Source organism: Anomalospiza imberbis, chromosome 2, assembly GCF_031753505.1.
Source record: "Anomalospiza imberbis isolate Cuckoo-Finch-1a 21T00152 chromosome 2, ASM3175350v1, whole genome shotgun sequence".
NCBI classification, from domain to species: Eukaryota; Metazoa; Chordata; class Aves; order Passeriformes; family Viduidae; genus Anomalospiza; species Anomalospiza imberbis.
Genome location: NC_089682.1, coordinates 24,015,848 through 24,043,014, shown reverse-complemented (window position 1 = coordinate 24,043,014; position 27,167 = coordinate 24,015,848). Strand labels below are relative to the sequence as shown.

At 36.5% G+C, this 27,167-nt stretch overlaps 1 protein-coding gene across 8 annotated transcripts in view; it reads right to left on the bottom strand.

Moving 5' to 3' along the window:
- Window positions 1-27,167, bottom strand: part of MYO16 (myosin XVI) — a 366,678-nt gene that overhangs the window by 174,031 nt on the left and 165,480 nt on the right. For all 8 annotated transcript variants that reach the window (XM_068180129.1, XM_068180127.1, XM_068180124.1 and 5 more), the window contains 4 exons: window positions 26,368-26,493; window positions 11,153-11,228; window positions 9,679-9,832; window positions 2,774-2,924 (listed from right to left, as the gene is read on the bottom strand). In XM_068180129.1, coding sequence (XP_068036230.1) covers window positions 2,774-2,924; window positions 9,679-9,832; window positions 11,153-11,228; window positions 26,368-26,493 — 507 coding nt within the window. The remainder of the gene's footprint in view (window positions 1-2,773; window positions 2,925-9,678; window positions 9,833-11,152; window positions 11,229-26,367; window positions 26,494-27,167) is intronic.

Here is a 27,167-nt window from a genome sequence, read left to right as displayed (position 1 = left end):
CCAAAATGCTTTATTGAAGTAGTCACTTCATCCCCATCTCCTATATTTCAATTAATAAAAATCTACATAGGAAATAATATTTTCTTAAGTCTCTTTTTCAGCATTTTTGCAATTATATAAACCTAAAGCAATATATAAATTTGAAAAGTTATTTCTTTCCAAATGAGAAAATTAATGAGGCCTTTTCTATTAAAAATGCATGTCTGAAATGTGCTAGGATGAAATTTTTCTTTTTCATACCCCAATAAAGGCCTAATCTGCATGCCATATTTCCTTTATCTGACATAAAGCATACAAAATATCATCCTGATATATATCAATAATATGTGAACATAAAATCCAAGTAATGGCTCCACATAACCTATTGAAAAATTAAACAGAACATGATTACTTTGAGTGTAGTTTGAATACAACTAGTAAGAATAAAAGACAACTCATTAGAAACTCAGTAAAATTAGGATACCCAAAAGGCAGGAATAGCGGGAAGGGGTTGTTCAAATATTTCCTTTGGTATCAGCTCTAAATAAAAACCTTACTTCCCAAATTGTGAAATTAAAAGATAATAATAAAGTGTTAAATTGATAGATTTAATCTTTAGAAATGAAAGTCTAAATATTATTAAGACAAATACAGATATGATACACATTTACCTACAGTTAATAATTCATGGCAAGTAGTAGAGAATACAATCCCTCTAGTTCTAGGATCACAATTGCATCAAAAGAAAAAATATTACATATTTTAATTTGACAAAATCTAGAGACTCTTTACTTTCCTAAAATTTAACTATTTCCTGAAGTAATTAAAGTAGTTTACTCTCTTTCCTTCATAAGAACTAAAGCTCATTAAGGCCTTGCCAACTGAAAGTTGTATTAATTCTTTTCTAATACAAGCAGTCATTTAAAAACCCACTAAAAATAGCACCATTTCTAACCTATCCCCTGTTAATGATAATTTCTCACACAGGACTCTTCCTATCCTTCCATGCTAGGGAGCATCACTCCAAATTCATCAACTACAGATATTTTCTAGTTTTCCCTGTTCCTAAAAAAACATAGGATACACACTCCTGGCTAGTTTAGAGCAGAATTTCAGACTGTTTCCTGCAGAAATTTCTCAAATGAAAGAGCTAAAAGAGATTTGCCTTTAAGTCTACTCTCCTGTCTTTGAATTGTAACTATTGTGGGAAGTTCCACTGTAGTAAACAGTGCAACAATGGGAGTTCTTTTGTAAATCTACCCTGGGTCCCTGAAGAGACTCAAGGTTATGGTGGACAATGAAATTTTCAGCATAAAGACTTCTGTTTGTTCATTTTCATCTGGAAGATTGAAATTAATCTGTTCATCCGATCAGTTTCTGTGTATGTCTTAGTGCACAAACTATAAAGCAAAAGTTTAGCTTATAGATAATGAAAACCTGACTAGGCTTACATCAAAATTATTCAGGCAGAAAGAAGTATCTGTGTTCTTGTACACACCTCTGTTGAACATCTAGAAGCAAGCAATAGTCTTGGCAAGATTGTAAGCTAAATACTCCTCTCTCTTTTCCTACAATTACAGGAGGATTCCTCCTTAAAGGGTTGCAAGCATTCACTTTTCTGACCAGCAGTGCTTATCCCTTGGAATGGCAGTTTCCATCAAATCACATCAGTCAGCAACATCAGAAACTCCATGAAATGAAAACAAGATGTAAGCCAAGTGCAAAACATGTTGTGGTATCCACTGACTGGATAGGGAACTGAGCACTCCACAGGACTCCAAAGCTGAAGTTCTTTCCCAGATTGACTCATATCATTTACATATGGATGCACTGATTGATCTCATGTGATCAAGCCATTCCTCTGAAACACATCCAAATAAAAAACAGAGGAGCGTGCCTTTTTCTGCCAAGACAGAGATGCAGTCTCTTTGAACCAAACATGGCTTAAATCAAACCAGTATCTTGCTACTTTGTTATGCTTCAAATTCACAGTAAATTATTTTTAATGGATATGCTCCCCTCCCCCCTCCCTTGATCCTAAAGTAGCTTTTTCTTATATGGCTAAATATTTCTGGAATATGCGTTTCCCAAATGCATGTAACAGAAAATAAACCCCTTTGTATCACAAAAAATCCAAACAAAACAAAAACCAAACCAAACACAAAGAACAACCTAAAAAAATTAAGTCCTAAACATTCAAACCTGGGATGTGCTAGATTTATAAACAATAGATAATTGTCTCCTTTTGCATTCATCCTATATACTGAATGAGATTGTCCTCCAGTGGAGAAAACTGTAAAGTGTATCCAAATAATCAGTGCTGATACTCTAATGCATTATCACAAGAAAGGGAGTTAGCACTGCAGCTGTAAATCTGGCAATTCCTAGCTTTGAGTTACAGCCGTTTACTTTGCAACTTGATGTTCCTTAGACATTCTTTTTGTTGTTTCAGTCTCCTAGGTTGTGTTTCTTTTGTAACTCGAAGTTTGAGACAAGCACACACTCTGGGCAGCACCAACAGTTGTCCCTCCCCTGTTGTCATCCATGAATAGAATCTGAGGGGCTCTGAGCCCTCCCCACAGCCCCTGACCTGCCACCAGTAGCTGGCAGGAAGCAGCTGTTCAATTTGCAGAGAAAACAGACTGCAGGGAGTGATCAAGGTGACACGGCTCCACAGTGCAAATGATAGTGCTGTATGGTGAGGGGAAAAAACACTGTGGTCTTCACCTTCATTAAGGTTACAATTGCCAGACCTAAGCACTAATGAAAATTTCAAGACACTGCATTCTGTTACCTGCTCAAGTTTGGTTGTGGTGTTCACAGTGATATTTTCAGATGCACTGTCTTGAGATTGCTGCTTACATAAGCCTTTAGCTGCATCTTTGAACATGGTATCTTTCTCCAGCAAACTGTCTTGCTTGGCAATCGGTAAAGCCAGGGGATTGCTACAAAGAGAATCAATAAAGCAATTAGACTCCTACTGAAGATGACAGACAATCAAATGTGGGTGGCACAAGCACAGAACTGAGATACAGCTCAGGGCTGAAACACAAGTTCCTGGTCCAAGTACTGGAAAGAAATTGGTGAGAAATAAACTGTTCACATAGGCTGGTCTGTTCCCAAAGACACAGAGCAACAGACTTTGATTTAAAATTCACCTTTATGCATGTCTTTTCTGAAGCAGAATTGAGCAAGACAAAGAGAATATTCATGAGTCTGCTGGTGACAGCACTAGGTTGGCAAATCAATAACCAATTTTGCAACTGAATTTAAAAAGCACAGTTAAACTACACAACACTATTTTGAAAAATAATACATTTAAATGTAACAATACATATATTGTCATTGCAGTTTTTAAAATTAAATTCCATCACTTCTTATCTTACTTTTAATCTGGCAATATGCAAGATAAATTTTATGACCAGAAGCACCTCTGAAATTGTGCTAAGGTAAAAATAACCAAACAAACAAGTAAGCAAATAGCAGGCTCCTGAAATTACTGAAGCAGTGTGCAGTACTCTTCATCCACATAAAAGTTTCAACTATGCTTATACACATGGACTTGCTTTCCCTACTGGCAGTTCAGACAATATGACACTTGTGAAAAACAGCAATGCCAAAATCTTGGATCATTTTTCAGAGTTGTACATTCAAGGAACTAGCAAGGAATCAGCTGTAGGAGTTGAGAATACAAATATCTTAAAAAATAATAGTCTGGATTCTGACAGTGCAAATGAGACAATCTCATGGAGTGTACATCAGCTCCTTGCCAAAATATATCCATAATTTCTTTGAAAGCAAATGTGGACTCAATAGACTCAATATGGGAATGTGGAAATAATGTGTTCCACTATGGAATAAAGCCCAAACTTAGTTAAAATAAATCTCATGTTTACTCTAAGTTACTTGAGTTTAATCACTGATTATAAAAAAAGCATGATTATACAGTTAACTCAAATGAATCCTCATAACTAACACTGAGAGCAATGCGGGCCAAGAGCTGCTCTTGGAAACAGAACTGAAATACACACATAATTTTAGAAATAAAATAAAAAACACATTCTAGACAGAATTCATTGAAAAACAAGACAGTCATTTCCCACTGAATAAAAGATAGACAAACAAAACTTTTCATAAAACTGTAAGTCTGCAAATATTGAAAGAATTAGTTTAAACATTTTATAATGAAATATAATTTTTTTTTCCTCAATATGTTTTACTTCAGATATTTAAATGTAAAATATCTAGAGGAACATAGGTGAAAGTATAAATTTCTATTTACTGCTTAGATTTACCACAGATAATTGTGTGACAAATTTACCAAATGTCACATGGACAAAAGATGTGTCCTTATTTTTTTCAGTATGAACAGCACAGCAGAACTTGGCAATTAGAATAAGACATATTAGTGGTATTAGACTGTAGAAGAAATTAAACACCTGTGACACAAACATAAATGACAAATATTAATTCACATTTTACCCAGATTCAGAATTGAGCAACACATAATTAAATATGAAGATTTCTTTCTGAGTAGCCTTTTGCTACTATGCAAAACTGCTCACATTTCTCTAATTACAGACAAAGAAAGATTTTAAGTGAAGTTGAACCTTACCCATTCAGTCTTATCCTTTTGTGGTAACTACATAACACACATTAGAAACACTTCTTAAAATTCAGCTATAAACTCCTCACAACCAAATAAACCTTTCAGGTGTCACAAAAGGAGAAGTAGGTTGTAAATCGCTGCAAAGTGTGGGGGAAAATGAGTGCCTACTGTTTTAACAGATGCATTTTGAACTTAAGACGACAATAATAACCTAATTTGAAAGGCACCTTTCATGTACTGATATACACAAGAATAGCCTTTAAATTACATATATTTATGTGATATTAATATAATTCATGTGATGGAAAGGATGACACATAATTCATATTAAAACAAAAATATGAATGATTCTGTGGAAGAAAAAAACATATTAAAATTACTCCAAGTATTCATTCTAACTCAGGTTCAAGAAGATAGCATGAAGAATAAACTGAAATAAAATATTTCTAGAAAACACAGGCTCTTTAGAGAAGTATTCCTACTAGTCACAAGATTAAGTCAAGCAATGCCTCTGAAAGCTCAACTATAGAACAGTGCAAGGGAAGATTTTATGTTAATGTAGGCAAGTAGATTAGCATAAACTGTCTTCTTTTATGAAAATTAATGGATAATTAATGGATAATTAATAAATAATTAACCACAAAGGAAGACTTATGCCAAAATAATGTTGCACAGTAGACAAGAAGAAGTGCTATCTGGGGTAATATTACTTGAATGTGGTAGAACTTTCTATCTGCCTATCTGACTAGAAAAAATATTGAATGTTTTATGGAGGAACAGTGATTTTAATTTTTATGCAAAGAAGCCTTCATGGATGGAATTAATTTGAAATGTTTTTTTATTTTTATTGGGCCTTTTTTTCACTAAAGTGAGAAGGTTTTCTATAAGTTGCCATCCTCTACCATGTCACTTTAAAAGGAAAAAAAAAGAAATCATATTAAATGTAAGAGCTGACAATCAAATAATTGGAAGTTTCATCATCAATATTGGAAGCACTTGGGCACTTTCTAATTTGATAAGAGTATTATATCAAGGCAGAATCTGCAGTAATATTTTCATAGGCCCTTTGACCTCATGGCTTTTGTTGGAGAAAATTTCTGTAATCCTTCACAGCCAATTATGAGATGCTTCAAACAATTTCTAAGCCAGTTGACACCTGTAAAGTGCATAATCTCTGAAATTTCAGTCTAAAAAACCTTCTTAAAGTTTCATAAAAGAGACTTCAGAATGGATTAAACATTAGAAGAGTGTTTGAAAACACTAGAATAATTAAAAGGCACTGCTACATAAACGGTTACATAGAAAATAAGAATTGAAATATAAGAAAAATTGAATCGCTTTTCTGTTTTGCTGTCTTGAACACATCTATTTTAATTTTATTTCACATTCTTGTGCTGATTTTGAAACACATCATTACTATAATTAATATTTACTTAAATACGCATCAGAAAATGTACAATGTGATTAAGTTAACCTTACTTTGAGAGTAAGTTCTTAATCTTTTATTATGTATCACTACTTAGATGACTGCACTATCTGTGCTCTATAGGCAGATGTACTGGAGTAGAAGTACAGTTATCATCGTGACCATAGCATGAGCCTAAAGCCACTTCTAAACAGATAAGGCCAATTTAATGTTCTGAACTGTAAACTATGTCAATTAACGTATTCTGTGCTGGTATTTTTGCCAGTGGAGTAACAAATTTTCTTTTGACTGTACCATTAAAATTAAGACTAGCAAAACTTTCCAGCATAGACCTTAGGTGTGCTGCAATGGTCAATGTTCAAATAACTTCATGACATTACTAAAATTCTGTCCTTCAGCTAATTTCCTTGGTCAGTTATGACCAAGGAACTTTGCTGGAGCAGGTATGGCCTCAAAGGTGCTGCAGCTTGTGAAGGGCCTGTGTAAAGCACAAGAAAATAGCAAGACAAGAGGAGCGACAAAGAGAAATAACTGCAACCCTGCCCTGCGCCACCCACACCTCACTGATGAGATTGAGTGCAATGCAGAAAGCCAAGTTTGCTTGGTAAAAGCTTATTTCAAATATACTCACTACTAAATTTTGTTTCCTCTCCTGATTTTCAATTCATCTCTTCACAGTATTCTTCCAGAAATCAATGCTGTAATTTAAATTTCGACCAGCAAAACTAAATTTGCTGACAAAACACACCTATTTATAATTGTTTGTTCATCATCTTTGAGTCTGCTTTTGAATACTGTTTTCTTCTGAGAAATGGCCACAAAGCAATATGGCCACAACGTAGAGTTACTAGGAACTATTGTAAAACTTTCCACCTCGGATTACTTTCTTACATCAAGAGAGTTGATGAAGAATGGATGCAATATATATCATAAAGCAAAGGTACATGTGGATCATTATTGACTACTCCTCTTCAGCACTAAAAAATTGGTTTGGTACACAAAAATAGCACAGATATTTATCTTCAAACGAACATAGTATACATCTCTCTACAGACCCTTAACAGAGCATGAAGGAGGAAACTCTTTGCTTTCAACATTAGTCATTGGAAAAAAAAAAAAAGTTGAAACCAGGCATCTAGGCTGCCTCTCTACCAGGAAGCATGGAGCGACTCTGGAGGATAATTCTCTATATCTTAAGAATATGTCTACTATCATTTGTAATAATACCTCTCTGCAAAGGTTTTGGGTTTCACAATTATAAGCATGATACTGTAAAGCTGAGATAACTAACTTTGAGATGACACCTGATTTTCAGCCACTTTAAGGTTAGAGGATTTATAAGTAACACGGAACTCTGTGTGGTATGGTTCACCAACGGTTTTCCATATTCAGTAATGATAGCTGAGACATGCATGAGCAAAATACATCAATAATTTAGTCTTCTAAGGATGCTATCATCTCAGAATAGCTGGCTGGCCAGTTGATACTTCACTGCACTGACAGCAGAACTGATAGATAGGTACTACAAAGATGTGGCTGAGGAAGTCTCTAAACCTAAGAGACTCTAAAATTCTCAAGAACATGCCAAAGTGGCATTACTTCAAGCTTACTGTATCCTAATAATGGGCCCCTGGCTATGTGCAAAGGATCACTGCCAAAGTCCATGCACAGAGCTGAACAGGCCTTTGGCTTCACCTCATGCTATTTTCTCTTGCAAGTACCACTAACTAGATGCTGTCCCACACTGGGATACATTGGCAATAGCAGCTAAACTTATCCAATTCCACATATATATATCAATTTTCTATGTTTTTCTCTTCAGTGGGCTTTGCTTTTTCAAAACTTCCAGTGAAGGCTTTTACACATGACAGGTTGCATCATTATCATATAATGAGTCACTATATAGAAAACTCTCAAAAAATAGCTACCCTAATATATGTATTACAGGAAGGAAAGAGTAGAGAAAAATATTTTCAGACCACTTAAAATATGTGTAGGTCACGTCTTCCAGAGGTTAATGACTGTTAGCACTAAAACCAGTATTCAGTACAATATGTGCCCCACAATACAAACTTCTAGAATATAAAACACATGGAAATGCATCATCTAGATACAAGAATGATGACTAAGTTCTCAAAGTCTCTAAAACCTCTATGAATAAATTTCCCTAGGCATCATTACATAAGTACAAGTGTATACTACTACCTACTTCTAGTATTACAACATATCAATAATTAAAAATGAAAGTTTTAGTTACATTTCAGAATCCAAAGGCTTAGTTTCATGCCTCAAAATTAAAATTTTCCATTTAAAAGACAGTTGAAGGCCACATAAATTTGAGGAGCATGATTTATGTTATTGAAACAGCGGGTCAGACTAGAGGACTGCTTATTTCGTGGGGAATTACCAAGCATGAAAAATTAGTAATTTCATAAACATTAGTATCATATACCCAGCTACATGTATTAAAGACTACAAATCATGAAGCAGAAACAACACACTGTGTTTACCATCCATGAAATATTAAATCTTTACTAAATATCAGCATATCCCATGGAGTTCTGAATTTAACAGATTGATCATTTCATGACATTTGCTCACCTCTTCCAAATTTTAATGTATCCAAACACAACCATAAATTATAACTCCTATGAAATGGAAGCAAATATACCTTATCTGTCTCTCTATAAGAGGTTAATGTTTTCTTCACACACTTCATTGATTACTACAGAAAAAATATTGACAGTGTTTTGCAAGATTATGCAACTAACAAATACATACTTTCAATATATGGCAACTGCACACGGTATAAAAATATTACTTGTAACTTTTAAAATTCCCTGGATCACAGTATCTGGAAAGAAGAATTTGAAATATCAGTATGTCTTGTACTACCATAACACAGCTAGTTGTTTTTCTTACCTATTGTACATCTCATTCCACATATGCATGGCAATCTTTTTTTAAGGTTGACAAGGAAATACAAAAGTATCAACATTTACAATTTAAGACACAAATTGACTCTTCAGTACTGAGTTTTAAGTCCTCGCTGCTAAATGCTACTTGATTCCACTTGAATTTTAAGCAGTACAAATCTAAATATAAATTTGTAAATATAATTTTGACCAGTATAATTTCATCTGCAATCACATGTCTGATTTTTCTCTTTTCAGGATTTGTCCTTGACTGTCTCATAGGCAATGATGGTTTTACTTACACTATACTTACTCATCTACCTTAACAAAAGGATGTTCAAGTCTACAGTATTAACCTCTAATAATTCTGCTAAGGCAACCCCAGGTAATTTCTGCTAGCAATTGTGATAATATATTTTATTATTCATAATCTATAATTATAAAACTAAGATTGACAAAAAGACATGAGAGATAAAAATGCAAAAGATTATTCAGGAGATTTCAAAAAGGAAAGTTACTTGACCCATCAAATTACACAGAATCACAAAATGGCTGGGGGTGGAAGGGACTTCCTGGAGGGCACCTGGTCCATTCATCCTGCTCAGGCAGGGACATGTAAAGACAGTTACCCAGGACCATGTCCAGGTGGGATTTAAATATCTCCAAGTACACACAGCTAGGATTCACAGATTGACAGATATGGTTCAAAGGATAATCTGGCTGCAGGGAATTGTTCTATAAGCACTTACAGTTTATTGGAAATTGTGGGCAAATCATGGATGATCTCTTCATATGGCTCTTCTTGAGATAAAGTAGAAACAGCTAAAGGGTCTTTCATTTTTTCCTCCCAAACAATTTCAGCCTTCAGAAGCATTTCCTCAATAAATTCAGAAGCTGCAACATCTAAGACATTGGAACACCAAGATATCAGACAAGAAAATGGTGCAGAAAAGCACCTTTGAATTAAAACCTCTAGATCAGATTAAGACTAAACACGTGGCTAGACAACACGAACGAAATTGCTCAGATATCAACCATAAAATAATACTTGAAATTACTAGGAAAATAAAGTCAAGGTAAATTCAATACAAACTTAAGTTGTCATATGCAAAACCTCAAAACTATTCTTGCTGTGTAGCAAACCAAAGTATTCAATAATTTACAGGATTTCAGGAAAAACCATGCAACCCTTTTCAACACTTTATTTCTGTGAAAACATGCACTTAAATACTTTTAAAATGTTTTACATTTCTACAGATTAGATTTATATGTTTTATACATACAGAAGTGCTGAAAACAGTTGTTTGCAGACCAGAAAGACAGTTAACTGTGTAAAATACATAATAAATATGGTTAGCTAACTGTATTGTTAGATTATCTGAGTTTAGTTCACAGCCCTTTTTACAAATAAAAACTCTATCTAACCACAAACAACTCTTCTATGGTTAAGTGTCATGAAGTTCCCTGTATTTGTAGGCAGTACAGCACTTGAAGCATAACATATTTTACTTTATTATGCAAGGGAAGTTTCACCCACAATCTGACAGGAAGTTTCTATTACCTACATTACTGAGGTAATAGAAACTTCCATCTTCATTTTATCCTAGGCATAGAATGTTGAACAACCATGAGTTTCTTCTTTTCCACACTGATAGCTAGCATTACTGACATTAGCTCTGCTTTGGTCTCTGTGTTAGACCAGCTGATCTGAAGTCCCTTCCAACCTAACGGACTCTACAATTCTATTACCTGTAGAGCCAGTGCTTCAGCTCTCTGTTGCTCTCTGGTTTAAGAAGGTGCCTTCTGCAGTAAACAATGGCAGCTACACTTCAAAACTAGGTGTTGAATTTGTTTTCAGACAATAGCTATAGAAATTCCAACTCAAGAGGCCTTGTAGTACAAGCAGTTGAGACAGAAAGGAACTCAGTAAGAAAACACCAAAAATGTGTAAACGCAGCTACTGCCAAGGCAGGGAAGAACTCTCAAGTAAGAAACAGCTAAAAATAAACAGGGAATGAAACAAGTAGAAGGATGTGCTGTCATTTGATATGTTATCCTGCATTACCATGACCAGCAGTTTTCAGCAATGCATGTAAGAATGTATGCGCGTGTACATGCATATAACTCTACACACTAAATAAGCTATAGCTGAGAAAGCAGGAGGGAAAGAAAACAGCGTCACAACAGCTAATACATACACCATGTACATGGATTTTCACCTACCTGAAGGCTTTTCGTTATTGCAGTTGAGAAGATTGGGGTTTGCCTGGTGCATCAAAAGCAGCTTCACAAGATTGGTCTAAAATGGGCAAAACCAGAGGTGTTTGAAATGGGAGAAGTAGGACAGGTGCCTGTCACTCAGTTTATTCCTTCCTTCCTGCACTATCTGAAATAATATTATAAACCACAGGCAGTACCTCCCAACCCCTACCTTCTTCAGCTACTGAAAACATTTCTGTAAATCACAAGTGGCAGAGTAAAATTCAATTCTCCTACAATGTCAAGATACCCTCGGCAAAACTCCACCCCAAATCCCCTTCCACGCACACATGTGTAAACAAATTCACAAGGGAACAAACCTACCACCCATCATCACCTTTTAAGACTTAGATCACAAATATTTCTTCGTACCTAACTAATCCAACAACTGTGTGCCAGCACTGTCAAAGGGGTCTGACTCACAGCCACCATCACAAAAGTAAATCTGTTCTTAGTCAGTAGTAGAAATTGGCACATTTATCTTATGTTCACCAAAATCATCTAATCTATTACTAAAGATAAAAAATATAGCACAGTAGGAGAGGGTAGAGTATCATATAATGACAAAGTCTAAAACCTATTTTTAAATTCCTGCAAGGAAATGTTTTAGTGAGTTCTTCTATGGCTGCACCAAAGTCTCCAGAGACACTTTCCCATCAAAGGCTTTAGCAATGTCTATCCTGATAAACTGGTCAGAAATGGGTGAAAAGTTGCATAAGGAACAAAAAATACTTTCAGAATATGAATGTAGAGCCCAACTAAATGACAGAACTATATGCATTTTTGAATATATGTTAAAGCAAATAGACAGGAGAGATGAGGATGAGCACAGGGGGAAAAATGCTGTGAAGGGAAGAAAGGATTCTTCAGAGAAGAAGAACACATCTAAATGAGATCTGACCTGGAAGTCAGTTAAGGAAAAGGATAGTCATTTAGCATAAATGCAAGCAATAAATAAATAAATAAATAAATAGAAATAATTGTAATAAAAAAAAATTGGATTCAGCACACAGGAGGAAAATCACTAGAAAACACCATGATAATGAGGAATTCATTAAATACAAAGAAAACCCCAAGCTTCAAATCATAGAAAACGAGGAAAATATTGTTGCAAATTTCTATAAAATAAAAAGATCTTGCTCTCCTCAGATTTCTAATGCTGGCTTTCTTTTCTTGCAGTAACAGCAGAAAATTCAGCAAACTCCAAGAAGAGGGGAAGCCATAAAAGGTTTATTTCCAAATCCAATTATCCCTGTTTTCCACTGAGAAATTACAACACATGTGAAAATATACACATATATGTCTTTATTAGGAAAAAACAAACATGCTTAATTATGGAGCTATTGAATAATCTCTGAAAAGTGGTAGAAGTTGTATTAAAGGAAGAAGGCTTTAAATGCATTTTCAGTTTAGTAATAATACTCAGCTTTTTGGGTTACCAAAGCTTTGGATTTATATCACAAGAAATACCATGCTCCAATATCAGTGCTTCCTGCTGCCAATGAAATATCTCCTGCTGGGATTCCTTGATGAATGTCACCAAGACTAAGGTATTTGGGTCACCGACAATTTCAATAACCTGATTTTGGACACACAACTCTCTTGTGTCGGAATTTAACTCATTTACTAGTGTTTTAGAAGGAGTATTTTAAAATACAATTTAGATTGTAATGTAAAAATACATATCTTCAGAACCATGTATAACAGAAGAAATATTTGAAGAATAATTACAGCAAATTACCACTAAGCAGAAGTATTTCAATTGCAGAGTTACAAATAACATACATGCGACCAGGTCAAGAAATAACAAATTACCTAATGAATTGTTGTGGAACCTATGAATAAAATTTGTGTGTGTGTGTGTGTGTGTGTGTATATATGTATATTCCTGTTTTTCCAGTGTGAACTTTGCCAATTCATGTAAATTTAAAAAAATAGACAGTGTCCTGACTCACTGTGCAGAAAATGCCACAGTAATTGTAGTTATTTAAAATATCTGCTTATAAAATATCATTTGTCTTGCTTCTCCTTTTACACCCTTAACTATTTATTCAGTACCTTTAGAAAGAACACCAGGAAACATCTCAGACCTTAATTTTCTCCTTTTAGATATTATCTCTGAATATCCTCCTTCCCAAAATATAAAATTAGTTACCTTTTCTGTATTCATAAAGCATGGCTGTCTCTTCATTGGTATTCTGCTCAAATTGCAATATTTCTATATTTCTATGACATCTCTTACTGGATATCTTATCCTCTGACTGTTGAGAATGCTACTGCAAAGAATATTTTCCTGTTTCACACTTTAATCTGTAAGTCCCACCTTTTAGGTTCCCCTGGCTCCTTCTTTTCTCCCCAAGTCAGAAGATCCTTGCCCTCATTTTCAAAGGACTTCAGAGATTCTCCATAATTTATGTGTTCCCATTCATTCACCATTCTGGCTTCAGTTCCCGCTGCACATGGGACTGTTACTTTGGCCATCACTATTACATTTTAAGGTACCTATTTCTGTACTTCTTCTAGGCTGCTCCTTATACTAATGAGGAAACCTGGAAAATATTGGTGAAGCTAGAATGTGAATATTCATTCACAACCTGTTCTGACGTGATGCTTGCAGAAGAGACACAGTCAATGGGCTATTCCACCACTCAGATGGACATAAAAATGGCCCAATGGCTGGGCCCAGAGGCTGTTGATGAGTGGCCAGCAGACTAGGTGGAGGCCAGTAACCAGCACTGTACCCCAGGGAACAGTAATGGGGCCTGTTTCACATCCCCGTTAAAGATCTGGTTGATTGGGCAAAGTTCTCTGTTGGCATTAAATTTGAGGAGTGGCGGATACATGAGAGGGTTGTGCTGCCATCCTGAGGGACCTCAACAGGCTGGAGAAATGGGCAGACAAGAACCTCATGAAGCTCAACATGGCCAAGTGCAAAAGATCAACCCCAGGCACAAGTGCATGCTGAGGGCTACCCAACTGGAAAGGAGCTTTGCAGAAAGGGACCTGGGGGTTTTGATAAATACCTTGCTGCACATGAGTGAGCAATGTGCTTTGGCTTGGCAGAAAGCAAATGGTTCCCTGAACAGCAATTAGGAAGGGTGTTGCCCATACTTGCCCTATGGTGAACCTTCCTCACTACTCAGCGCAGATGAGGTCACACCTGCACTGCTCTGCCCATTTCTGAACTCCTTAATACAAAAGAGACATGGAAGAGTCTAGCAAAAGGCCACTGAGATAATTAAGAGACTGGAGCACCTCACATATGAGGAAAAACTGGGAGAGCTAGAATTATCCAACCTGGAGAAACAAAGGTTCAGGGGATTCTCATCTGTGTGGGTAAATACCTGAAAGGAGGGTATAAAGATGGCAGAGACAAGCTCTTTTCAGTGGCGCCTAGTGACAGGTCAGTAGGGTACTGAGGCATCTCCCTTGCACAGATGAATTGAAGGAGTTGGGCCTGTTCAGTCTGGAGATGAGAAGACTGGGAGGGGACCACATCAATCTCTGTCAGTATCTGAAGGGAGGGTGTCAAGAGGATGGAGACAGGTTCTGCTCCATGGTTCTGAGCAACAGGACAAGAGGCAATGGGCAGAAAATGATTCACAAGAAGTTTCACCTGAACATGAGGAATAACTTCTTTAAATGCAGGTGACCATGCACTGGAAGCAATCACCCACAGAGGTTGTGGAGTCTCTCTCACTGGAGATATTCAAGAACTGTCTGGACATACTCCTGTGCCCTGTGTTCTGGGATGATCCTGCTTAAGCAGGGGGTTTGCACCATATGACCCACTGTGGTCCCTTCCAGTCTTATCCCTTCTGTGATTCTGTGACATAAGGCAGCATAAATAAATTTTCTGCAATACACACATTATAAAACCTCCAAATACAATTGCCCTGTACCGAAAAAGAGGCTAAGTTTTACCACGCATCAAATACTATCTTAAAAAAAAAAAAAAAAAAAAAAAAAACCACCCAATGCTGAGTTTCATAAAACAAAGTCTCAGGAGCACAATTGTTGGCAAGACTGCAAGGCCTCTTGCCACAGATAAGTAACTTAAGTGACAGAGTAGGAAATATGGGGCATGAAGGAGTAACATAGATTCCTCAAGAAACTCCCCATGCACTTGAGGCTGCCAAGGCATCTCCAAACTGCTCTCGAACCATGCTATTTTTCACTAGTAATTAATTAGCTGTAGAGCAGAACCAGTATTCCTGAGAAGTGTCTTCTTTCCTCTCTTTTCTGGTCAGATAATTTCCTCTGAAGCCATGGACATTAGATGTGTACAAGCACCTGCAAAGAATAAACTGCTGGCTCTGCCTGAGCTTTTAGCTCTTATTATCCAAGTCCCAGTCCCAGAGCCACTAACTCAGATCATTCTTTTCTTGATCATCAGAGGGATACCTGCTTAAGTCCTAAATTCAGAAAGCTGGAGGTTTTATGTAAATGTTCTCATGTGCTACTTTGCACAGCAGTGAATATGCATTATCCAATTTGCATGAATCCCCAACAGTAAATTCCTTAAGTCTTTCATTTTCTTCCCTATCATCACCAAAATTTCTCTCCAGTTCTCCACTCCTCTCTGTCTGTTTCAACACTGGTCATATTCTGTAATGTCTAAGGGACCTGGTTCGTCATCAACCTTTTGGTTCCTAACCTCCTTCTTCATTTTTTATTCCCCAGACACTTCTTCATATCCACTCCTGAGTTCTCTCAGGCTAAGCCCTCACCACCTTCTTCTGGCAATTTTGTTCTACCTGCTGACACTTCTCAGTTTACCACTGGATATGGTCCCCATCATTTTTCTGGATATGGTCTCCATCATGTACTCATCCATATTGAGACAAAAGATGTACAATAAGAAACTAGTGGGACAACAATCTTAAATCAAAATCAGTATTATTTTTGTCCATCAATCTCATGCTATTGTGTGAAATACAGTAAAATCACCAAATATATCTGAGGTGTATGTCCACAAAACACAGCAAAACCTCTAGACAGAACACAAGAAATATCACTGGTTACACCATTAGAATCTGCAGTCTTCACCACTAAGATGACCTATCTCTGCACTCATAAGGACCAGTTTTCTATTGCTCATATGAGTAAAATTTAACTGACTGAGTTAAGTGCATGTTTACCTGTGTGATTCTTGTTAGTCAGTTTGCTAGGACTGCTGCCTGTGAATGCTTATGATTTTCAGTTTCTTTTTTTTTATAAATTAGAAAGAAAAATAAAACAACTAAAAATGAAGCACTTCTAGCAGCCAGGTGTGGAAAAATATTTACTTGTCCTTGTGAGCTCCAGTGTTTGTATGATTTGAAAACCTTTATTACATAGAAGATGAATTCCATAGCCTGAGAATATTTTTTGTTGTTGTCTGCTTGGAAAATCATCAAAACTTAGCTAGGTTTCAAAGCTTTGAAAAAATCAGCTACCCACTGCTTGTAAGACAGTTATTTTTATTCTAATGGATAAATCAGGGAGCCCCCTTTTGCTAGTACAGTCTACTTTAGGTCTACATGTTATCAGAACCAGCAACAGCTGCTTTATTTAAATATACAGTTGGATGTGCAAAAGATTTGCAATAAAAAGAATAAAAAATCAGTTTCCATTTTTATTAGTACTGTTATTATTATAATTACTAAGCTTCTGTGACAGAAGTGCTGTAGTATAATGCTAACCATATATTCCATAGATCGAATAAATAAGATCAGATAAGTCATGGAGCAATATAACTACTTAGAATAACACTGGAGACTATTTAACTAATTAAATGGGGTGATAATAGGCACTTTACCAAGTATCAAGGACAAAAAAAAGAAAAATATAGGTTAGGAACCTTACTCCTGAGGAGTGAAACAAATTCCAAGAGACTCCCAACATTAGGGAGTAAGGTAACTATTAAGCCATTAGAGTTCTGTGAACTGAGCTTCTAAAATCATGTATTTGTTCTCCATTACATAATAGTATGCCTTAGTATGCCTGTGTGTCCCTTACAGACAAAATTTCATAGGTAAAGCCCTAAAAAAGAGCAATAGTGTTCAGAGGCTAAATGGCTAAATAGCATTTCCTCTGCAATTGCAAATCTGATCCACAGAACCGCTCTAAACACAGGAAATTATGTCTGAAACTAATTACGGATCTCCATTCTTAATACAATATAGATTAGGAAGATTTTTTTATTTTCTGTTTGAGTGCAGAGAAAAGGGGACCAAAACCCACTGTGGTCAGCAAAGTGGAACAGATCAGGAAAAGTAGGTTGTGGAACTAAGACCAGCAGCAGGGTAGAAAGCATTGAGGGGAGTGCGTGGAATGGAAGAAGGCAGAGATAAAAAGCTGGAATCTGGAACTAACAGCATGAAATAAATGAAGTGAAAGGGAAGAAGAAAAATGTGGCAAGGAGCTAGGATATAGGTAGAGTTAGACTAATCAGAAAAATGAAAGAAGAAAGTGACATGTGAGGAAAAAAACATTGAGATTGGACAAGGGAGATTGGGACTGTAAGTAAGTGGGACAGAAGGGCAGAAAGGCTGGCATGAAGTCAAAGTAGAAAAAAAATGAAAGCTTGGATGAGAACCGGGGAAAGGAGGAGGGGCAGAAGCTGACTGTGCAAGGAATCAGGATTCAGAGAAAACGTGTCAGGAAAGGACATGAAGCCAGGCAAATTAATGGGACAATAAGGCAAAAGAATAAGGACAAGAATGGAACAGACTGGAGGCAATGGGACAAATCAGGCTATGTGTGGGAGGAATGAACCGTAAATACTGTGTCTGTTCAGACACAGAGCCTGGAATGGAATCCAAGCTCCCCAAGTGTCACCACTACCTTTCTGCAGTCAGCAAGTTTAACCTATATAGTTTAAGAAGATGCCTCTTTAACCTCTGGAACAGTTTCAGCAAAAAAAGGGAAGCCTAATGCTGTTTTCAGCTGTTAAAGCAAGTGACAAAGATCATGTAAATTGTTTTCTACAGCTGATGTAAAAACTGCATCAGTCTTTACTTGAAGACTGATAACCTACATTTCTATTTTTCACTCCACAAGGAAATTTGGCAGAGAAAAATAAAATAAATCAGGGAAAATATGTGATCTTGTGATTAAAGATGCTTGTAATTTATGGTTCTACAAGTTATATATTTATATTACAGAGATCAGAAATCTTCCAATTCTCATAGTTTGTGCCTGAAAAACCTTGCTAGACATATATTTTCATACTTGCCTCTCATATATGAAAGTTACTATAAATGGTATTTTAAGGAAAATAAAATTTATATAAATCTGAGAGATCCTGCAATAACCAAGTATATAGTGTAGACTATGCACACTTCAGCTTTAAAAACACACAGGTAAACACTGAGAATTTTATAGTAATTTTGTAAATTGAGATTTTTCCTAGTCTGTATATGAAATTCAAATTCATTTGTTATCATTTGGTATTGTGTGAATCTCGAATTCCTTATGTTCTCTGCCCACAATTAGCATTTGAATCATCTATAGAAATCTTGTGAATATATTGGGAGTGAAAAAAAGATATCACAAGCAGAAATCCTAAAGTGAGCTCTCTGTTTAAGGAAACTCAGAGTAATTTGATCTGAAGGGAAATACAGCTCTTCTACCTGAGTACAATCAGATATGCCAAATATGAACAAACAGACTCAAGAAAAAAGAGTGAGATATGTCTGGATAAAATGTATTGAGATATGTCTGGATGCTCTAGAGGATTCTCTGACCATAAATTACAGTCTCCAAGTACTTGACAGGGAAAATATTTATTCATTGTGTGACTATAATCTATTCTTTTTGAAACACTAAAAAAGCACCCCCTTCTTTAGGGGCTTCTCACTGAAAGCATTTGTGGAGTGTGTTTGCAGAAGTTCAGAAACTGCATTCAAAGGAACTCCTGTGGCAATGGCTAAACTTCATGAGATTCAGTATCATCTTCCGCAATGAGTTCACATATCCATCTACACTGAAGCAAATTCTAGCAACAGATGTGGATGTTTTTGTTTGCTTCGAGTTCAACATGCACTTGAAGAAAAAAAAGGTCATGGTTGAGTGAAATTACTAATCTGTTTTTGTAATGATGAGCAAATTAGTTCCTATAGTAAGAGGGTATATAATCTGAATTTAAGCAAGGAGCAGAGTCCCTTTTACAATCTGAAATAAATGTTGTGTTTTGATGAACTGACAAATCAGAGGGGTATGATCCAGATCAACTAAATGTGTGTAAGGGAGAATATACTTAGAGAATGAAAATTGGAAAATGACACAGGAATTATATATTTGCTAAGAAACATGAGGTAGGCCTGATGATATCTATAAGTTTTTTTTTTTTTTTTTTAATGTGGAATATTTCCAATTTATATTGGAAGAAATCCTTTCTGGTGCAGGAGTTACTCTTGCAGAGATTCAGTCAGCAGTTGAAGAAATGTCCTATCTGTTTTTTTGGTTTTTTTTTTTTTTTTGACATCATGAAACCCTTTAAACCTCAAAGCCAGAGGCTAAATCTGTCTTACTAAGTAGGAGAGTGCATTGGAGCAAGCTTAAGTATCCCTTATAATCCACACTGCTTAACTGTTAGCTCTCCCCCTGACTCTCCTTTGGACCACTCCAACCAGCTCTCTACAAACATGACTAATCTCCTATAGAGGAAACTAGCTTTAAACAATATGAATGTGAGCCAGGCTGTTGCCTGGCTTAATCCCTAGTCCTCTTTTATTTAGTGATTTAACAGTTTAGACATAGGCACCATCCCACAAGGATGAAATTTTGGGAGAAGTAGTGTTTAAGCTACTGCAGAGTCAGCTCTGACCTGCATGTCTCTGATAGCTGTTTGAAAGGTGACATTTCTGTGATAAACAGCAAAGAAACAGCTTGTGCCTGGGAATTGTGCCAAAGTACCCAAGGCAAATGTCAGAGCTGCAGCCTATTCCCACCACAGGGAGGGCGAGTGTGCGCTCTCCTGATCACAGCAGCTGGAAGACGTCCAGCAGGGACAGCACTACCAATGCCAGATTACTAGCTGTCCACAAAGTAAATTCAAATTAAGGGGCCAGTCTGAGAAACACAAGTCACCCTTCTGCAGCTGACACCAGTGCCAGCACTGGCAGGGTGGTAGCCAAGCGATGACGACGTGTGCCCTGCGCTGATGTGCACAGACAGCAACCACAAATACACCAGCACTGCCCCTGTTGCATGAGAGGGACACAAAGCAGTTCCAGCTGCCATCAAAAACAAGGTTTTGTCAATGTCCAAAAGGCCCTGTTAAATTTACATAGGCAGCCCTGACATATTCTAATTCCTTGAGGCTATCTTTGTTGCCTTGATAATCTTATTTTTAAGAGGTTTTTGTGTGTCACAGGTGCAGATTTGGGTGTGTGTTATTTTCTATCATTTTATTAGGGTAAAACGATTAAGGTAAGCAGCTCTGATCTTAGTACCTCAATAATATCAATTTTTTGGACATAATGTTAATATGCATTAAAAACACAAAATTGCCTTTAGCCTTAATACTTATTGGGGGCGGAGGGGAGGAAATGACAGCTGTCCTAGAAACTCAGAATAACGTTGTTTAAAAATTGATCTATTTTTTAAATGTTATTTTTTAATGTTTGCAGAATGGTATTATTTCAATTAGCAGTCTATTACAGTCAGTAATAACGTAATCTGTTTCTATAAAGCAGATTCTTGTCTTACAGAGACTGACCTCCAGGCAGTAGCCTCAGCTGTCCTATTCTGTACTTAGTAGCCATATCCTGTACACAACCCTCAAACTCTCCAGTAATATCCTGTACCCCTATGCAAGAAAAATATTCTACTCCGGATCTACACATTCTGTTACAGGATAATTCATTCATCCATGCTCTGTTTTAATATTCAGACTAATAATGCTTTCACATTGTAAATTTATCCATTAAATTGGTTTTCTTTACAAATATTTGTAAAGATAGACACAGATACTATTTTTTTTGAACATCAGGTAATATGTACTGACACTTAAAACTCTTACTCATTCCCTCTCTGGAAACAATACAACAGCATTCTGCTACGTTTTGCTCGTGATAAGATTGGTTTTGTTTTAAGTATCTAATTCTACTCCTCCTCTAGGATTCCGTTTGTACAACTTTATGTTTTCTAAATATAAGGCATCAACTCCATGCCCCGTTAATGATGACTGGGGAGACCCAGAACACCAGTGGGCAGTTCCCCCATCCTTTAGCTCCACGCTTTGATCTGGATTCCTCATGAGGGATTTAAAAATGTTCAGATTACACCTCTGACATATGCTAGTTGCCCATGATTTCTATAACCAAGGAGGGTCAGACCTATAAGCAATGAATCATCTCCCCTGTTTTAAAAGCATCCCCTAGAATTCTCTGAGTTGTCTTCTAAAGGTGATCCTTCCCATTAGACAAGAAAAAGCTTTGACTTTGTCCTTAAATTTAGTTCGCTAAATTTGGTTGAGAAGAACCCCATTAGAAATAAAAATGGATTTGCCATTACCAAGGAATCTCTACAAGCCGGGTTTATTATAAGGTGTGGATGCAATGTCTTTCACATGGTAGTTCACTTAGTTTGATGTATCTTTCACCAGTAATTTTACATATAAATTACTGTGGGAGATGGAGCAGGAAGATTTTTATAATCCACTTCATTCACAATTTGAGATTTGTAATAAGAAGTTTACAGTGCCTTTATTCTTTACAAGTTTCCTCCTGTGCAGAAACAAATTAAATTTTCTCACTATAAATTTAAAACTTACAACTTACACAGTTCCTTAGGTTTTTTTTGGGGTTTTTTTTTTTTGTTTGTTTTTTTTTTTTTTTTCTCCAGGTAAAGTAAATTAGTACCATCTCCATTATTGCTATGCTCTTACAAATAGCCAAATGTGTGGGTTTTTTCCCATTTTGTGTATTTACAAATATAGAACAGTATATGTAGAGAGCTGGAGTGCTTCTACTTAGTCTGGATGTTACTCTAAAATAGAGTAACAATTTCTTCATATCACAACATTTTTTTTGTAATATTTAAAATATATGTATGTAAGGTATGTACCATAAAATAGCTCAAAACCGAAATCTGTAATTTGTATAACTAATTTAAAAGCATTTTACCAAGGTGAGAAGCTTCTCTACATGAAAAATACATCTGCAGCTATTTTATAAACAGGAAAAACTATCAGTCCTTAAGACTTCTGGAATATAATATTATTCCAATATTGGATGGGGTTTGGTTGCAGGTAGTGCAACACCAGTGCTAGAAAACTATTCAATGACAATGGTTTACAACATGTTTTCTGAAATTTCTGTGAAAACTCATTAAAGGATCATTGCTTATTAGACAAGCCATATGACAAATAAAAGATTATTTTGCTGTTCAAATACATTTCTGAAAGGACAGAAATCCTCCCAAGAACTTAAAAAGACAGCAAAATAAAATAAAATAGACTTTACGAGACTCTTCCAGTACAAGATATTTATCACTCTAGCAAGTTTTTTAAGTGTGACTTTTTTAAAAAAATATGCCACAAATATGTGTTAGAAGAGTGTGAAACTGTAAGGGATCAAGTCCAGAATTTATATTAATTGCTTTTTCAGGGAACATTAACATTTTTGGTTAAAAAATAACCATTTCCTCATGAATATATTTTACTTTAAAAGAGACTATCCAATTCATATCTTGTCTAAGGTTATTTCCTTTCTGCCAAATTACTTTTACCCAAAATAGGAACAATGCTCATATTAGTCTATAATTAATTACTCAAAATAGAATTATAAATATGGTATGCATGTGAATTCATTCTAAGGCCAAAAGATATTTCAAAATTATCATAATAAGAAAGGAAATTTTAAAAACACCCTGATGGTGTAGTTACCAGAAAGAAGTAGAAGATATGTAATAAATCCCTTTTAATAAAGGAATTTAAATTATTTACCCATTTCATACAAACAGAATCATACAAAAGCTGTATTTATCTGCTTAACAACATTGAGAAAATATATATAATGATAATAAGATATTTCTAAACTTTGCTATTTACTAACACTGCAAAGGGAAAATGATTAATCTGTATTTAGCTAATTTTAGTGAAGAAGAGTACAATGTTCCTTCATGGTCTTTGTCTGTACCCATGCTGGTTGTATAGACACTAGAGCAGCTAGTCCCTTACTCCTCACTGAAAACTCCTGAAATAGCAAGAATTAACACTATTGTCATCTGGGACATAAGGGAGATGCAATCCAACAAAAGTGACAACAAAAAGGATAATTTCAAAAATAGCAATCTGTTCTCTTAGAATTCTTCAATAAGAAAGACATTTTTTCCATTAGCGACTTTCAACTACAAACTTTATATGTACAGTCCTGTTTCAAAAAGAAAAAATACCTATCTAAACAAGAAAAAGAGTATTTCCAGTCATCCAGAGTTAGTGTTGCAAACATATGCATGCTACACATATATAAGGAAAGATAAGTCCTTTTCCAGCCCTTTCAAGCGATTTCTTTCAAGCTTTAAAATAGAAGAAATGGACAGCTGTACTACAACCACATTGTGGCAGTACAAAGCCCTAACTTGTAAGCCATCTGTCGTGGTTTGACATGGAAGTGATTTTTTCAGGAAGTTGGGTCAAACCAATCAGTGGTCAAGTTTGGATATTGGCACCTGAAGTGACCACTGAAGATAGGGATACGCCTCTGAGAACACAGGGGGTTAAAAGCAGGAACTCCCAAGAGCTCGCTCTCTTTGGTTCCGGTCAGGGTGCTGTGCAGACCTCCCCTGCCCAGCCACGGGCTGGGTGGGGGAGGGGAAGCCATGAGGCCTGGTCGAGGTGAGCTGAGGGGTAGAAGGACTGGAACCGAGCCAGCTGCTGTGGACTGAAGGGTGGAGAGAAGCGGAGATGTCTTTGTCATCCCCCCACAGAGGGAAGAGACAGAGAGTCTGGACGGCACCTGTAACTTTGCCGGCGCGGAGGAGAAAGAGATTGAGGGGAAGGCGCCCAGCCTTGGCCTTGGGTATCGGCTGCTGGGCAGGGATATCAGCCGTCCAGGGAGTCTGAGCGTTTAAGCCTTTCCTGAGAAATGAAGGCTTTGTAAAATATTACTCCTCCTTGATTTGAAGTAGAAGAGAGACAGTCTGGGATCTGAGATGATGGAAGAAGAAATTCTTGAGTTGGAAGGAGATGATAGAGTGGCTTGTGGCTGGACTTTTCTTGTTAGCCATAGACTGAACCAAATTCTCCTAACAGAAGCTGCACTTAGGAGGATGCGTTGGTGTGCCAAGAGACTCGTTTCAGTGATTACCAGCAGAGGAGTAGAGAGAACAGAGGAGAGTTGGAGAAGGTGTGGAGAAGCCTTCTATCTTCAAGGAAGAAGAAGAAGAGAAGAAGACCTCTGTTCCCTCTGTTCCCCAGGGGAAAATGGGGGGGACTGTAGTCCCAAAATGAGAAACTGAACTGTTGTCTCTTTTGGTCCATGGCAAAGCATCCTTAAAGGAGCCCTATGAGCAGTCTGTCCATGCACGGTGGTGAGAGCACTGTGACATGGAAAGGAGAGTGTCACCATGGCAGATTTTCTCCGGATGGTTGCCATGTGTGACATGGAAACACAAGGGTGGCAATTGTGTTTCCTGGGGAGTCTGTGGCACAGGAGAGACTCCTGTCTCCCTTGAAAGATTGAGTATTTGAATATCTGAAGGGTAGCAACTTGATCAGGATCCTGGGTGGTGTCTCACTGTTGAGTTTGTTTGGAAATTAGGTGGGAGGAGGAGGGGTGTCTTGGAAAGTCTTCATCCAGGATTTAGTGTTTGTAGTTTTTCTAGTAGTAGTAGTTTAATAAAGTTCTTTTCTTTGTTACTAAGCTTGGGCCTGCTCTGCTCTGTTCCTGATCACATCTCACAGCAATTATTTAGAAAAGTACATTTTCATGGGGGCGCTGGCATCGCGCCAGTGTCAAACCATGACACCATCCTAAAACGTGGGAACAAGAAGCTCAAGACTGCATCACTGCTATCCCTTACTTCTGAGTAAGAGCTTTACTGCCCTACTGAAGTCTGAGCACAGACACAATGAGTGCAGAGGGATCAGTGAGAGTAGTAGAACTGTAGCAAAATTACAGAACAGCATAGGATAAGATAGGATGAGAAAATTAAATCTACAGTAAATTCAAAAGACCCCTGATACCTCACTGGCTAACAAAACTTTGGTTCAGTATATCTCTGTGAGAAATTTTTCTCTGTAAATTTACATTACCTGAAGTTGTTGAGGATATACTTCAGGCCATATATATGTACATATATATATATATATATATGTATATATATATATGAAACTCAATTACTTAATCTGTTATGAAAATATGCAGATCTTTGACACTCTATAAAAGAGCAGGCACAGGATATCTCAATAGGAGAAATCTATTACCCAGCAGAACAAACTCATCTAAATAAACACATCTACTTTTACTATTTTACTATAACTTTTGCTATTTTTTTGCTGTTTTCTTCTTGTAAAGTGTATTATTTATTTTCTGAATTCTGTGCAAAGATGTATCATAAAGACTTTTAGCAGACACCTATGGGCAAGTGGTAATTTGTATGCCCTGAGATGGGTAGAGAGCTGTGGAGAACTCTCCTAAAGTGATCAAACTGTAACAAAGACTCACTGAACATGTCTAGGGAGACTGAGGATGAAGGAGAACTGAAAAGGTAAGAAAACTGAAAACTGGAAAAGTATTAAGAGGCACAAGTCATGTTTAGGCATGGCCTCTAAATCCCAAACCCAGGACACACTTCCACACCACAGTGACTGGAAAACTTTGAACACAGATGCTAGATGAATCCTGGAAATTTATTCACAGAAATACACACAGCAAAAATCGAAATAAACTTTTACATTAGATTGTAAAAAAATAACAGACAAAGTGTTTATTTTGTCTTCCTTCCAAATATCAATGCAAACCTAATTTTTGCCGTAGACAAACCGCTGCTGTTGGTAGATTAAGCTGTATTGGGCTAATACCTTTACAAGGCTCATTCTCTGTTATCTGAGATGCCAATCTGTACTACAGGAATGAGAAAGTTTTTTGCATTAAAGTAAGAATAGTCTCTCAGACTTGAAAGCATTTGCTATTGCTACAGAAGACTACCATTAAGGAAAGAGAAGCAGGTGAAAAATCATGCTTTACCTGTCCATACTTTGCAGCCAAATGTAGGGGTGTCCAGTACTGATTATCCACTACATTGAGATCAGCCCCATGATCTAGTATCAGAGATGCAACATTCTTGTATCCATTAGCACAGGCCACATGCAGCTGCAATATAAAAGTTATTTTTTGCATATGTTAATAATTTAAAGGACTCATCCATGGTGTAGTACTTCATATCTTTACTAAATCACAGCTGCAGCAACCACAAAATGCAAATGTAATTACTACAGGCTAGAAAGCCACGGCAGAATCTTTTTTAGCATTTATAAACATGATACTCCTGAAAAAAATAATTCTAGCTTTTTATGAGCTCTTAAACAATCTAGTCTATCACTTTTCTTATATATGTTCAAGAGAACATGCTTTCAAACACATTCAAAGACTTCATTAGCCAAGTTAGAATCATAGATTTAACTAGAATCTCTCTTTGAGCCTAGAACTAACTTTCTTTTGTATCAGTTCAAGTATCCCAGATTTAAGCTGACACTACTCCAAAATGAATTTATTAGCACATAATCAAACCAAGCACATTGACACAGCAGCACAAAATTAGTGACAAAAAATACTTTTTCAGTTTTTAACCACAAAGATTTTATTTTCTATACTTGCATTTCTTCCTTAGATACTTAATTATTTTAATTGGTAATTATTTAAACAATTTTAGTTGATTTTCTCTATCTCTAAACTTCATTTAAGAGTCAAAGTAGAACAGAAGGAGGGTGGAAAATGCAGTAACAGAGTGGGAGAAACTCAGGTCAGCAGTAACCTCAGGATGTCAA